Genomic DNA, 15,903 nt, shown 5'->3' on the forward strand with positions numbered 1-15,903 from the left:
TCTTTTACTTTTTTACTGTATATTGTATGAAGCACAATCTCAGGAGGGTCATACAGAACCAAGCATTCCACTATAATGTACCTTATGTGACAAATAAAACAAAACTTGAACTTGATATACTTGAACATTATGAAGATGGTCTCAGGGTGGTACCAGACCCTTTCTCTCACCTTGGGGCAGCAGTGGTGGCAGCAGAGGCAGCAGTGGTGGTGGCGGTGTTGTTATTGCTAGTTCCCTGTTTGTAAACATCAATGATATTCTCCACCAGCAGGTTGCGCTGTAGGCCGTAGACGCCGTGGCGATCCAACACGACCTCATAATGACAGGTCGGGCAGCGGAAACGCCCACTGTTCACCATCATGGTGGTACGAGCCTGGAATAGGGACGGCTACACATCAAAAACACACACATACGCGCAGACACACACACACACACACACACACACAATTAGAATAGAGTGTGGGTCATTATTAGGAGACACACACCTGGACAGTCATTGTATTAGGCAAATAAAGTGTTTCAATATTTGAGCGAACACAAAGGTATTGTATTGGTATCCCTGTAAACTAGAGAAGCTAAGCTCTCTAAGCCCAACTGTTGGGAAGGGGGTTTTAATAGGCAATTATTCAAAATTATGTTACATTTTCGACCTAGAGAAAACTGCCATGCTCATCTTCCAAAAGGTTCCTTGGCCGTTCACATGAATATCACAGTGCACATTGGTTTTATAGGTACCCACAAGCCTCTTCTTTCCAGACATACCCACTTTGTCCAACTTGCATGCTATTTGGGGCAATAATCAAGCAGGTTTGTGCATGTGGTACAAATGTGTCGAACATTCTAACAACTGCCAAAAATGTGAATGTTGGGTTAGGGTTTGTTGTTAGAATGTTGAACATAGAAGATAAATTCTGGTGTCAAACTATACATTTTCTGGGTCAATAAAATGTGTTAATGCTATGAAGAATGTCACCAGATGAATATTTGTACCATTCTAACAACATATTTACATCATTTTTTACTTGTTTAACAGTCAGACATGCATGAATCGAATAGACATTTTATTAGGATCACTCGTTACATTTATTATTATTATCATAACTCTTTAGCCCGTATAGGCGTATTTAACTGTTATGGAGATATTTTCAGTGGTCTCGTGCCGCGAAAATATCTGAATGTTTCATAAAAATTCCTGCGGTATACTGGCCAGCTCTCAGTGTGCGTCTCATGACAGCTGTCGTGGCTTAGCGCAGCCAGAGGACAGCACGATAAGGGACATGTTTAAAAATGCAAAACATAATATAACAGGTAAGTCAAGTGTCATTACTTTAGTTATCAAAGGTGGAATCTCTGGACATAAGCAATAGGGATGGGTACCGTTCACATTTGAACCGATACGGTACCGGTACCTGTGAATCGATACCGGTACCCAACAGTACCCTATTTTGGTACTTTAGTCTCTAAAAATGTAATCTACCTACCTCAGTCGTAAAAAAAATCCAAACTTTAAATAACTACACTTTCGACCGTTTTCGGCTTGCCATTGCCCCGACTGCTTTGTTGTTGAATCAAGTCAAATCCTAGGTAAGCGTATTGTAGAGGAGCCAAAGCTATATATTTAGGTTATTGTATTATATGAATGTTTATATGTTTATTTTTATAACCTTACATTGAAACGGCATTAGGAATATTGATTGGAGTTAGATAAAGTCATTGAACCGTATTATTTGTCATAATAGAACCTTCTAGAACATTCGTGATGTCACAGTATGATGTCATAGTCAAACATTCTAGAACATTTGTGATGGCACAGTATGATGTCATAATGGAACATTCTAGAGCAGTGGTCACCAACCCGTCGATCGCTTTGAGACTTTCCCTGTAGATCTTTCCCTGAAAAAAAAAATATATATATATATATATATATTTTTTTTTGGTGGTACAAATGTGTCGAACATTGGGTTAGGGTTTGTTAGAATGTTGAACATAGAAAATCAATTTAGGTGTCAAACTACACATTTTCTGGGTCAATAAATGTGTTAATGCTATGAAGAATATCCTGGTCGTTTGGTCATTACGGTGTTGATGACCGGTATAGCCACCGACAGCTGTCATGAGACGTGCACTGAGAGTATGGCCACCGCGGGAATTTTTATGAAACATTCTGATATTTTCGCAGGTCTTGTGCAGTGGTCTCGTGCGTGCCACTGTCAACCAAGCGACCGACAGTGGCACGACTCGAGACGCGCACCGTTGCGAGTGCTCTCGTGACTCGTGAGTCTTGACTGAGGAGAGGATGGCCCGCAGGCCGCAGGAATTTCTATAAACATTCTGATACTTTGATTAGTTAACTATCTATTCCGTTAGTTAACTATGTATTGATAGATAACTTATTACATATTAATATGATATTGTAAGGGGCAGGACCAGATAAGCTTTGCTTCTTTGTTCTTTCTGTCCCTTCTCGAACAAAACCATTTGTCTTGAGCTGTTGATTATTCCCTCCATAGGAAGATATATTTAAATGTATTTGTATTTTATTTCGTTTTTATTTATTTTTTGTTATTACAAATGTGTGTTTATGGTTGAAAATGTTCGAGATAAATAAAGATCAAATCAAATCTAACTGACGAAGTTATCCCTCTTCTAACAAGAGAGAAAAACGTATAGTTTAGCTTTAAACTATTACATCATTGCTTATTTTTATTTTTATTCTTTTCATGTCAACGTTACGCACAATATACGTATCAGGGCCGACGTTCCACTCTACTGGTTAAAGTTGCTTACTCGTCGTGACTCGTGAGTATAGTACGTTCGTTGATAAAGAAAAAATAAGGTCCACAGCCGCTCCGGTGTAAAACAAAGATATCCAAATGGTTTATTTCTCTTCCACAGCGAAATCTTTCTTTACAGAAGTGATGAATGAATGAAAACTTTATTTAACAGATTGCAGAATGGGTACAATACAGTACGGCTCAATACATACAATTGTTAAGGGGATGCAGACCTGAGAAAGACGTTTGTCTTGTTTCCACCAGGGTCCCCCATTTTCAATTCATATAGACATTTATGACATACACAACATACATGACATTTATGGCATAGGGACATATAGGTATTTAGTACTGATACATTTGTGACATAAACGGTATTCCAATATACAGTACTGTTACCCCTAGATCCTGACAGAGTATATACATATAATCCTAAAAGAATATCCTAAAGCTATTTTCCTAAATATTCACGTCACTACTACAAGGTAAGAAAACTGTATTTTCCCAGTCTCGACACATGAAAATTCCTCCTCACCTGAAAGCCGTAAATAAACAGCAAAACGGTCGGCAAGGCACCCTGGTCTAGAAATGCAGGCTTCAATCTATGTTGTTTAGTCTATCTGTTCAGTACTGCTCAGCACTGTTTCAAGATGCACAATGAGCTCTTCTTCTTTAGAATTTCCGGCAGTGTAGACAGAGAGAATTGTTGAATATATATAGATACACAAATGTTCTAGAATGGTTGATTATGACATCATACTGTGACATCACGAATGCTCTAGAACAGTGGTCACCAACCTTTTTAAGACAGCCAAAATGAATCAATGAATGAATGAATGAAAACTTTATTAACAGATTGCAGAATGGGTACAGTACAGCTCAATACATACAATTGTTAAGGGGGTGCAGACCAGAGAAAGACTTTCGTCTTGTTTACATCAGGGTCCCCCATTTTCAATTCATCGTAACATATATGACATACATGACATACAGATAGACAGTACTGCTACATCTATACATTTATGACATACCAGATTTGCAAATACAGTACTGTTTGTGATACGAAAAGAGTCCAGAAAAAAAAGTATATACATTTGACGTAGAAACTGTACATTGGAGGAGGTTGGGTAGGTGGGGGGGGGGGGGGGTGGGGGGGGTGGGGGGGACTGTACGTTGGAGGTGGTTGGGTGGGGGGGGGGTTTGAATAGGAGTGGGGGGGGGTTGGGTAGGAGGGGTGGGTGGGGGACACTGTACCACTGTACAAGCAAAACTGTACATTGGAATATTGACAAGACCATACTTGGTAATTTACTGTACATTGGAGGGGGTTGTGTTAGGACATTTACAGGGGCCAGTTTCGAATTGCAGTCTCCCGTAGGTGTTTTTTGAGAGTGTTTTTGAAAGTGGGTAGTGATTCACATTCCAACTGTACATTGGAATATTGACAAGACCATACTTGGTAATTTACTGTACATTGGAGGGGGTTGTGTTAGGACATTTACAGGGGCCAGTTTCGAATTGCAGTCTCCCGTAGGTGTTTTTTGAGAGTGTTTTTGAAAGTGGGTAGTGATTCACATTCCTTTTTTTTATCCACTTTTTCTCCCATTTTCTATATTTTTCTCCCATCCCAATTTCGTATCATCCAATTCAACCCTCCCCTGTCACGAACGCTGTTTCTCGCCTCCCACAAGCTGGCTGCAATGTGGACTAAGTCATACATAGCACAAGTCCCCTCCGGTACTTGAGGTAACAGCAGTCGCATCTTTTCACCTGCGCAGCTCGATCTCTCAGTGGTGAGGAGTAACGCGTGGGAGGCTCACGCTGCCCCCGACACTTCCTGATTCCACTGCGCAGGCGCACCAACCGACCTGTAGGAGTCGCTGTCCACAACGCCCGATCCCCACCCATCAGTTTCCCACCCCCTAATACGGCCAATGTGTATTAGTACGGACGACCAGCTAAACTGAAAACAAATGTGGAGCGGGCTCGAACAGGCGTCTCCAGATTTCATGGCGAGCGCCTTGCCCACTACGCCACGTAGCCGCCCTGTGATTCACATTCCTTTACAGCTTTGGGTAGGGCGTTCCACATTGATGTGGCATAATTGCGAAACGTGTTTAGTCCCTTGTTTGAGCCGAATCTGGGTTTAACATGATTTGTGGAGCTTCCTCTGGTGTTGTGATCGTGGTATTCACTGACCTTTACCACTGACCGTGGTATTCAATGACTTTTATTTGCCTGTATTCTAATTACATGCAATGCTTTGGTCCAACATTAAAACGTCAAAGTAGAACTGTAATATGTACTTTCTCAGTCAGTGCTAAGTGCAGTCATCTTATGCAGCATCACTTTTCACATCAAAACAAAAGTAGAACTGTAATGTGGACTTTCTCATATTATTAACATTGACAAACATATTTACAATTAGCATTTTATAAAGTAGAACTGTAATGTGTACTTTCTCAGTCAGTGCTAAGTGCAGTCAGTGCTAAGTGCAGCATCACTTTTCACATCAAAACAAAAGTAGAACTGTAATGTGGACTTTCTCATATTATTAACATTGACAAACAATTAGCATTTTATAAAGTAGAACTGTAATGTGTACTTTCTCAGTCAGTGCTAAGTGCAGTCAGTGCTAAGTGCAGCATCACTTTTCAGTAGAACTGTAATGTGGACTCTCAGGGAAAGACCAAAAAAAAATATATATATATATATATATATTTTTTTTTTCAGGGAAAGATCTACAGGGAAAGTCTCAAAGCGATCGACGGGTTGGTGACCACTGCTCTAGAATGTTCCATTATGACATCATACTGTGCCATCACAAATGTTCTAGAATGTTTGACTATGACATCATACTGTGACATCACGAATGTTCTAGAAGGTTCTATTATGACAAATAATACGGTTCAATGACTTTATCTAACTCCAATCAATATTCCTAATGCCGTTTCAATGTAAGGTTATAAAAATAAACATATAAACATTCATATAATACAATAACCTAAATATATAGCTTTGGCTCCTCTACAATACGCTTACCTAGGATTTGACTTGATTCAACAACAAAGCAGTCGGGGCAATGGCAAGCCGAAAACGGTCGAAAGTGTAGTTATTTAAAGTTTGGATTTTTTTTACGACTGAGGTAGGTAGATTACATTTTTAGAGACTAAAGTACCAAAATAGGGTACTGTTGGGTACCGGTACCGTATCGGTTCAAATGTGAACGGTACCCATCCCTATTGCTTATGTCCAGAGATTCCACCTTTGATAACTAAAGTAATGACACTTGACTTACCTGTTATATTATGTTTTGCATTTTTAAACATGTCCCTTATCGTGCTGTCCTCTGGCTGCGCTAAGCCACGACAGCTGTCATGAGACGCACACTGAGAGCTGGCCAGTATACCGCAGGAATTTTTATGAAACATTCAGATATTTTCACGGCACGAGACCACTGAAAATATCTCCATAACAGTTAAATACGCCTATACGGGCTAAAGAGTTATGATAATAATAATAATAAATGTAACGAGTGATCCTAATAAAATGTCTATTCGATTCATGCATGTCTGACTGTTAAACAAGTAAAAAATGATGTAAATATGTTGTTAGAATGGTACAAATATTCATCTGGTGACATTCTTCATAGCATTAACACATTTTATTGACCCAGAAAATGTATAGTTTGACACCCAAATTTATCTTCTATGTTCAACATTCTAACAACAAACCCTAACCCAACATTCACATTTTTGGCAGTTGTTAGAATGTTCGACACATTTGTACCACATGCACAAACCTGCTTGATTATTGCCCCAAATAGCATGCAAGTTGGACAAAGTGGGTATGTCTGGAAAGAAGATCGCTTGTGGGTATCTATAAAACCAATGTTCACTCTGATATATTCATGTGAACAGCCAAGGGACCTTTTGGAAGATGAGCATGGCATTTTTTTTCTATGCAAAAATTTAACATCATTTTTAATCATTGCCTATTAAAACCCCCTTCCCAACAGTTGGGCTTAATGAAAATGATACCAATGGAAAGCTTAGCTTCTCTAGTTTACAGGGATACCAATACCTTTGTGTTCGCTCAAATATTGAGCGCGCTATGGACCAATATATTTATTAATGGGCAGAACCTTGATTTTACATGGCGGCCATCTTGAAATCCATCATGATGACGTGGCCCCTACCCCAAAATGAAAGCTATGATGATGATGAACATGTGGGAAACATTTGGTGCTTTTGTCCGGCGCGTCCACATCCTTCTCAAATCTGGCGCTAAGCCACCGGACTACAAGGTCTTTAGAAAGGAAAGTTCTAGACATTGATAATGTTTCTTTGACAACAATGCGGAAATTCACAGCCCACAGGAAAGTGACGGGATGCAGGTCCCAGTCTAGAATAATAACAAGAGGATGGGTTACAGCCCCAACGTTCCCTTGGAGATCGTTCAGCGCTGGGAGACAACGCTACTTCTTTCAATGTGTTTTGTCTCCCAGTGGTAACTAATGTTTCTACGACAACAGTGATCTGTCCTATTCTTATAGTTCTGGTAAATGGACTGCATTTACATAGCAGCTTTTATCCAAAGCGCTTTACAACTTGTGCCTTACATTCACCCATTCACACCGACGGCGGAGGCAAACATGCAAGGCGCCAACCTACTCATCGGGAGCAGTTAGGGTGTTAAGTGTCTTGCTCAAGGACACTTCGACACACTGACGGGAGGAGCTGGAATAGAACCAGGAACCTTCCAATTACCAGACGACCACTCTACCTCCTGAGGCACTGTCGTTCCTTCTTGGTCCCACTCAGCGCCCAGTATGGTCATGGCTAGAAGGATTATAATTTTGAAAATGTGTTTTTCATGTGGCCAGCACAGAGAGACTCAAAAGGAGCGTTTATCCCTAGGCCATTAGGTTGCTCAATGTGGACTAAATGTAACATAATTCATCCATTCTAAATTAATTGCACACACAACATCCACATGCACACACTCACTAACATTCACTTTAAACAGGTTTTAAACATTACACCGTATTATCACCATATATTTGCATTTAGCATTTTGTACATTTTAGTTTTGTACATTGTATATTTTGTATATTGTTTGGCCTTTTACTGTTTCATGAAGCACAATCTCAGGAAGGTCATACATAACCAAGCATTTCACTATAATGTACATGTAGTGTACCATATGTGTGAGGGCTGTGGGTGTGTGTGTGGATCATGAGCAGATAATAGGGAATCTTAAAGTTATACGTCAAACGAATAACCACAAAACTGCTTACGCAGACGTTTTAGGAGAAGGGGGAAAATAAACAACACAAAACAACTTTTACAGGTGAAAGCCTCAAAGTGAGTATTTAAGAAAATAAGTAAAGTCCAATTAATTCATAAAATCATTATCATTAATTCATTAAAGGTAATTTGTTTAGAAACTTCTGAACCCTGGGTGAAGTAAAGAGCTGGTTTAGGATCAGTTGCTGGTGAAGAGAGGGGTTGAGAGGACGACCACCTGTACACGACCATACAGACATGGACACACAGACGCATGCTCACACACAAAGCAACACACACACACACACACACACACACACACACACAAATTCACAACAATAATTCACAGACACGCACATAAATTCACACACACAAAATAGTTTTACCCCCCTCACCACACACACACAACACACACACACACACACACACACACACACATAGATACATATATACACACACACACACACACACACACACACACACACACACACACACACACACACACACACTGCACTGCATTTTCTCCAACTCCCAGGACTAGTTTATAAATACAGTGGCAAGGGGCCTCCAGTAGCACCAGGCACTTTTCAGTCAAGTCATCTTTATTTATAAAACGTCTTTCAATCAACATACAATTTTTGCAAATTACTTTACAACAACCATAGAGAACAAGGGCAATGAGACAAACAGAAAATATAAAACAATGAAAGAAAAGAAAAAGAAATGTGTCAAGTGCAGTATTTAGCATTTTGTATTTTGTACATACATGCATATACATAGATACATATATACATACTGTACATATGCACACATACACCCGACCCGTGCATGTGTATAAAGCACCATGCATACAAGCACAAGCATCCAATACAGCCTAGATGTCTGTGATCAAAGTGTGTGTGCAAGTGTGCACGAGTGTTTCCCGCTTTGTGCACAAGTGCACGTGAGAGACTTTAAGACAAAAATAAAAGGCTATAGACAAAGGCACACCTAACCCTTTCACAGCTGCACTACCAAAACGGTTAACCCTTTCACTGCGACAATTCACAGAAGGTTAACCATTTCACTGCTACACGACAGCCGGTTAACCCTTTCACTGCCACACGACAGAAGGTTAACCTTCTGTCGTGTGGCAGTGAAAGGGTTAATGCAATGAAAGGCCTTGAAGTACAAGTAGGAGGGTTTTGAATGAGGATATAGACTTTTAACAACGCTCTAGGAATAGACAGAAGTCCCTGACCTGAGTGACCTGAGGGTCTGTAGGTATGACTCTGCAGACGTTCAGAGATGCATACTGGGGCAAAACCATCAACAGCTTTGTAAACGGTTAGAAGAGGGCGCCAGAAGGCTGATATAACTGGGGTAATGTGGTCCCTCTTTTTGAGTTCGTCAGCAGCCTATTGACCATATTCACATGGTGGCCGTTTTGCTCTTATGTCATGCTCAGAGTTGATCTGTTTGTCAACCTTAGGGCAGAATGACTCAGAGATTCAGGGGGACCAAATGGAACAATTTACGACTTGCTTTCATTTAATTGGAGGACATTTTCTGCCATCTAGCATTTAATGTCTACAAGACAGGTTTTGAGGTTAGCTATGCCATTGATATAATTTAGCCTTAATGGGATGTATAGATGTGTATCGTCAGTGTAACAATGAATTTAAAGATTATTCTTGCAGGGGGTGGCGGCTGGGTGGCGCAGCGGACATTGTGCTCGTCACCAACGCAAGAGACACGGGTTCGAATCCGGCTGTTGGCGTTGCCTCCGGCTTGGGCCGGCCGTCATACTAACTCAATTGGCAGAGTCAGCGGGAGGGAAGTCGAAGGGTGGTAGTCTGGTCGTTGTGAACAGCGACTCCTACAGGTCGGTTGGGGCGCCTGCACAGCAAAGTCAGGAAAAATGGCGGGGGCAGTGTGAGCCTCCTACACGTTACTCCTCGCCAAATGAGAGTCCGCGCTGGCAGGTGAAAAGATGTGACAGGCTGCCTCCACATGTATCGGAGGGGACATGTGATGCAAGGCTTCTATCCTCCCTACAACTGGCCAGTGGGGGGCATATGCGAGCAACGATCAGGACAGGGGAGGGAGAATTGGCACGAGAGGTAAATTGGGATGGGGAGAAAAATCACAGAAAAAGGAGGTGAAAAAGTAGATAAAAAAAAATATTATTCTTGCAGGATTTTTCCCAATGCTAACATGTAAACAGAGAAAATAATAGGCCCTTGTATTGAGCCTTGAGGCACCCCGCAAGTAAAATATGCAGTTGAGGATGAGGTATTAGTATATTACCAATAGCGATTGAAAACGTTCTGTCTGTGAGATATGAGACGAGGAATCCCAGGGCTGTATATGAAATGCCAACCAAGATTTTAAGCAATCGATGAGAATGGAGTGTGTATACTGTGTCAAATGATGCACTCAAGAACAGAACCAGAGAAAGATTGAGGCACAGAGATACAGAGACAGAGAGAACGATAGTATCTCAGAGGAGAAAGGAGAGCAGCAGTGGAAACAGATGAGGGAGGAGAGGGAAAGGGGAATAGGGGAGAAGCCAGTGATAGCTGAGTGGAGACCATCCTGAAATAGCCACAGCTGCTGCTGGGCCTGACTACCGGGATCAGAGAGAGAGGGGTAGCAGAGGGGCAACCATGGCTCATCTGGGACACAGAGAGCGAGAGGACTGGTAGAGAAGCGAACACAGTTCATGGGACAGAGAGAGAGAGAGGGGGGGGGGGGGCTAACACAGTTCATGGGATATAGAGAGAGAGGGCTGTGACGGATCGTATTGGTTCACTCTACATTGATGGTAAATGCTGATGTCCCGAGGGGGAGTCGAACAGGGGAGCTCCCGCTCCGCGGGCGACGACATAGACCGCTGCACTAAGAAGTGAATCCACTCCTATGTACCGTACCTATGCGTCTGTTAACCCTGTTATGAGGAAGTGAGTTTAACTTACCAGCCCGTAATGCCACAGTCACTTGTCAACACCCCTGTTTCTGTGATTGTGGATATACTCACAGGCTTCCCCGTTACACTCACCTCCCTAAACTCACGCCCCTCAGGACATCCGGGTCACTGGGCACCACTGTGACGGATCGTACTGGTCTGCGTTGTGTTGTTGTTAAATGCTTATGTTCTGAGGGGGAGTCGAACAGGGGAGCTCCCGCGCCGCGGGCGACGACATAGGCCGCTGCACTAAGAAGTGAATCCACTGCTATGTACCGTACCTATGCGTCTATTAACCCTGTTATGAGGAAGTGAGTTTAACTTACCAGCCCGTAATGCCACAGTCACTTGTCAACACCCCTGTTTCTGTGACTGTGGATATACTCACGGGCTTCCCCGTTACACTAGGAGAGGGGCTAACACAGCTCATGGGACAGAGAGAGAGAGAGAGAGAGAGGGGGGGGGGGTAGTAGAGGGGCTAACACAGCTCATGGGACAGAGAGAGAGGGGTAGTAGAGGGGCTAACACAGCTCATGGGACAGAGAGAAAGAGAGAGAGAGGGGGGGTAGTAGAGGGGCTAACACAGCTCATGGGACAGAGAGAGAGGGGTAGTAGAGGGGCTAACACAGCTCATGGGACAGAGAGAAAGAGAGAGAGAGGGGGGGGGTAGTAGAGGGGCTAACACAGCTCATGGGACAGAGAGAGAGAGGGGTAGTAGAGGGGCTAACACAGCTAGAGAGCAGGCTAGTGTCACCACTGGTAGGGCTGGGAGTGTGGTCCTTTGGTCCTGTATAGCTCAACGGGTCAAGCTTGAGCACAGCACTGTGACTGCCAGGGTTAGGGGTTCAATTCCAACTGGAGGGAAACCATCCTAAAAATGTATACATTTACATTTAGTCATTTAGCTGACGCTTTTATCCAAAGCGACTTACACGTTTTGTACAACAAGACAGCAGGAAGGGTACAACTCTATCAGCTGAGTAACAATGTTCATCAAAGTGTTGAGTGCTACAGTGTAGGTTAGTTTATTAGGACAAGTGCATGACAGTAAGGTTAGGGTTAGATTTTTTATTTTTTATTTTTTTCAGATAATGGTTGAAGAAGTGCGTCTTTAGTCGACGGCGAAAGATTGGACGGGTTTTCGGCTATTCTAACTGGGGTGGGTAGTTCATTCCACCATTGTGGGGCAAGGACTGAGAAAAGGACAGTTCTTCTTATAGTTAAATGTTACCCGGAACCATCTAGCCTCCATGACAGTTCTTCTTCTAGTTAAATGTTACCCTGAACCATCTAGCCTCCATCACAGTTCTTCTTCTAGTTAAATGTTACACTGAACCATCTAGCCTGATGACCCTTCTTATTTGACTACTGATGTACAGTATTTCCACACCTAGAGGCAAACACATGCATACATACAATACAACAAGTTCTAATGCACAAGGAAAACTGGCTACAATAATGTCCGCTCATGCTGCACATAACATAGTGTACGTGTGAATGTGTGTGTGTGCGTGCGTGCACATGTGTTGGAAACTATAGACCGCTCCCCCCCCTCCTGCCATGCTCATGTTTGTCACCTTTGACCTGTTATATTATCGCATAGCTTACGCTCTGCACTCTAGTGGAACCACATCCCTTATCAATCTAATACTGAATCATTTTCTCCACATGTACACACCCATCCGCCTGGCCACACCCACATCCGCTCCTCTACATAAGCGGGGTCGTGGCCATACTAACAGCTCCTTCCCTATTTTCACCACCGAAAAGTGACTGTATACACCACTTTAGTTTGATGCCGAAATAGTTATTGGAAAGGAGTTACGTTATTGGAGAAAAGGAGCTGCGTTGACATTATATCTTTGTTTTCTCACTCACAATTTTTCGAGGAAATACAGCGATAATGTCTTCGCCACCGGAGTGTCTAGAAGATGATGATCATTCTGACCTCCACCGGCACTTCGCATTAGGGGCTCGCGTCGCTGAGCAATCCCCGCCGGCATTGCCTCCGGCTCTGCAGCTGGACACTTTGCTTGGGAGGCGATCGGCCGTGTGGGGGCTGACGGCCTCTCTGGGCGGGTGATGTATTTGCGACGCGGGCGCCAGGTGTGTCGGTTGTGGGGGGAACAACTACACAGCTTACGAAGGTCGGCTCCAGGCTAGGATCTTTTTCTCTGCCCCTTAGCGGCGTGGAGGGGGTTCTAGTTTGATGCCCCACGACAACATTAGCTCCTCCTCAAGTAAGAGCTTTGTTTTCCTCTGACCGTGATTCCGAATCTGCGGTTCAATTCCCCGGGTCTCTGGACAAACGGATACCCACTGTCGCCGTGCTGGCCCCGCTTTTCAAGATGAAAAACACCCGGTGCGAGGGAGGTGAGCTTGGTGTTCGTTATGAGAATATCTCCATGCTCAGGTCGGCTATAGGACGCGAGGGGCTTGTTGCCGACACCGCTGTGTCTGGTAAACACCGTTCTGAAGAGGGACGTGTGTTGCCTTTTTCCCTTTTTTCTTCGGATAAGAAGAGGAAAAGACAGCGGCTGTCTGAAGTGTTGGCCTGTATTGCTTTTCTCACGGTGTACAGTTTTCAGTAGTAGCCGCTTAGCTTGCTTCTGCGTGAGCTAGTGGCTAGCGATAGCCAGTTTGAGCTAACTGTTAGCCAGTTAGCTGTTAGCCACGACGTTAGCTGCCGGCTGCGCTCGGCTGGGAACGTTAGCTTGATGCTATCAGTTGGCCTAGAGTTAGCTGTTTAGCTTGTGCTACAACCATTGGCGTAGCCGTGAAAATAGCAGGCCCTGGCACTCTGACTACGACGTCATCTTTGGCAGGAGATGTCGTCGGGCCTGCGCCATGACCGGCTGCAGGAGGGGGGCGTCACGCCGGAGCTAGGCTCCGGCCATTGCTTCTTCTGGCCTAGCCAGCGAGAGGCCTTCGTCGACGTGGTAGACCAACCTGTGTTGCGGCCTTTCGTCCTGCGTTCCTTGGTGCAGGTAAGATGTCCAATGGACATTACTCCACTCTTCCTTCCTTCCCCTCCCGAATGTTTTTGTTAATAACGATGTCTTTATCTACAAAACGTGTGCTGTGTGAGAATTGTCTTGGTCGCTTTGTATAGCTTGGGTTAGCGTTGTATAGCCATCGGTGAGTGCAGCGTGGAGCAGACGTTTCAGCTGGAGGTGCACGGCCGTGTGATCCGATGGCTGATTCGGGAGCTCTTGTCCTTTGCCCCCGGTGAAGCTCCGGTTACCAGCACGCCTTCCTCCACAAGTAAGGCCTCTACTGCCACTGCACCAGCCGCTAGCCTAGCTTCCACAGCTAGTACAGCTAGCCCCTGCTCTGCTAATACAGCCCAGACTGTTAGCACAGCCAGTAGCCTAGCTTCCAGAGCTAGTGCAGCTAGCCCCCGCTCTGCTAATACAGCCCAGACTGTTAGCACAGCCGCTAGCCTAGCTTCCGTAGCTAGTACAGCTAGTCCCCTCACTGCTAATACAGCCCAGACTGTTAGCACAGCCGCTAGCCTAGCTGCCGTAGCTAGTACCGCTAGCCCCCTCACTGCTAATATAGCCCAGGCTGTTAGCACAGCTGCTAGCCTAGCTTCCGTAGCTAGTACCGCTAGCCCCCTCACTGCTAATACAGCCCAGACTGTTAGCACAGCCCCTAGCCTAGCTTCCGTAGCTAGTACCGCTAGCCCCCTCACTGTTAATACAGCCCAGAGTGTTAGCACAGCCGCTAGTCTAGCTCCCGTAGCTAGTACAGCTAGCCCCCTCTCTGCTAATACTGCCCAGACTGTTAGCACAGCCGCTAGCCTAGCTTCCGTAGCTAGTACAGCTAGCTCCCTCGCTGCTAACACAGCCCAGGCTACTAGCATAGCCGCTAGCCTAGCTACCATAGCTAATGCAGCTAGCAGAACCTCTGCCCCCACAGCTAAGTCAATGGTTTCTTCTGTTTTCACTGTGGGCTCGATCTTTATCACTAGCAAAGCCCCTGCAGTTAACCAGGCTTTCACAGCTAGTTCAGCCCTGTCTGCTAGTTTAGCCTCTGCAGCTAGCCAGGCTTTCACAGCTAGTCCAGCCCTGTCTGCTAGTTTAGCCTCTTCAGCTAGCCAGGCTTTCACAGCTAGTCCAGCCTCGTCTGCTAGTTTAGCCTCTTCAGCTAGCCAGGCTTTCACAGCTAGTCCAGCCCTGTCTGCTAGTTTAGCCTCTTCAGCTAGCCAGGCTTTCACAGCTAGTCCAGCCTCGTCTGCTAGTTTAGCCTCTTCAGCTAGCCAGGCTTTCACAGCTAGTCCAGCCTCGTCTGCTAGTTTAGCCTCTTCAGCTAGCCAGGCTTTCACAGCTAGTCCAGCCCCGTCTTCTAGTTTAGCCTCTTCAGCTAGCCAGGCTTTCACAGCTAGTTCAGCCCAGTCTGCTAGAGCCCCACCTGCTAGCATAGCACGCACTGCTAGCAAGGCTCCGAAGGCTAGCAAACCTAAGAAGACTAGCATGGTCCTTCCTGCTAGTGTAGCATCTGCAGCTAGCACCTTAGCTCTTCCTGCTAACGTAGCATCTACAGCTAGCTAGCACAGGTCCTGTAGCCCCGGTAGCCAATATAGCCGTGTCAGCTACTTCCTTATCGTCCCCTGCTAGGACAGCCACTGCTAGTCCTACAGGCCCTACAGCTAAACCTATGGTTTCCTCTGTTAGGAGACTCAGTGTGGTTCCGGCCTTTAGTACTGGCTTAGCTCCCCCTGCTACTGCTAGCAAGTCTAGAAAGGCTAGTAAAGCCCTTACAGCTAGCAAGGCTTCTTCAGCTAACCCAGCCTCTACTGCCAGCCTAGCCCCTGTTAGTTTAGCCCCAGATGCTACGCCCGGTCCGGCCTCCACGCCCGGTCCGGCTCCCACGCCTGACTCAGCCGCTACAC

General features: G+C 44.7%; 1 protein-coding gene across 1 annotated transcript in view; it reads right to left on the reverse strand.

Moving 5' to 3' along the window:
- LOC311244087 (uncharacterized protein) overlaps positions 1 to 15,903 on the reverse strand; it is a gene marked incomplete at both ends in the record, with an annotated part of 60,055 nt that overhangs the window by 27,965 nt on the left and 16,187 nt on the right. The window contains one exon of the mRNA XM_084333498.1: positions 171 to 373. Within this exon, the coding sequence (XP_084189624.1) occupies positions 171 to 373 (203 nt within the window). The remainder of the gene's footprint in view (positions 1 to 170; positions 374 to 15,903) is intronic.

Source organism: Notolepis coatsorum (genome assembly GCF_963971535.1).
Source record: "Notolepis coatsorum genome assembly, chromosome: 17".
Classification (NCBI taxonomy): domain Eukaryota; kingdom Metazoa; phylum Chordata; class Actinopteri; order Aulopiformes; family Paralepididae; genus Notolepis; species Notolepis coatsorum.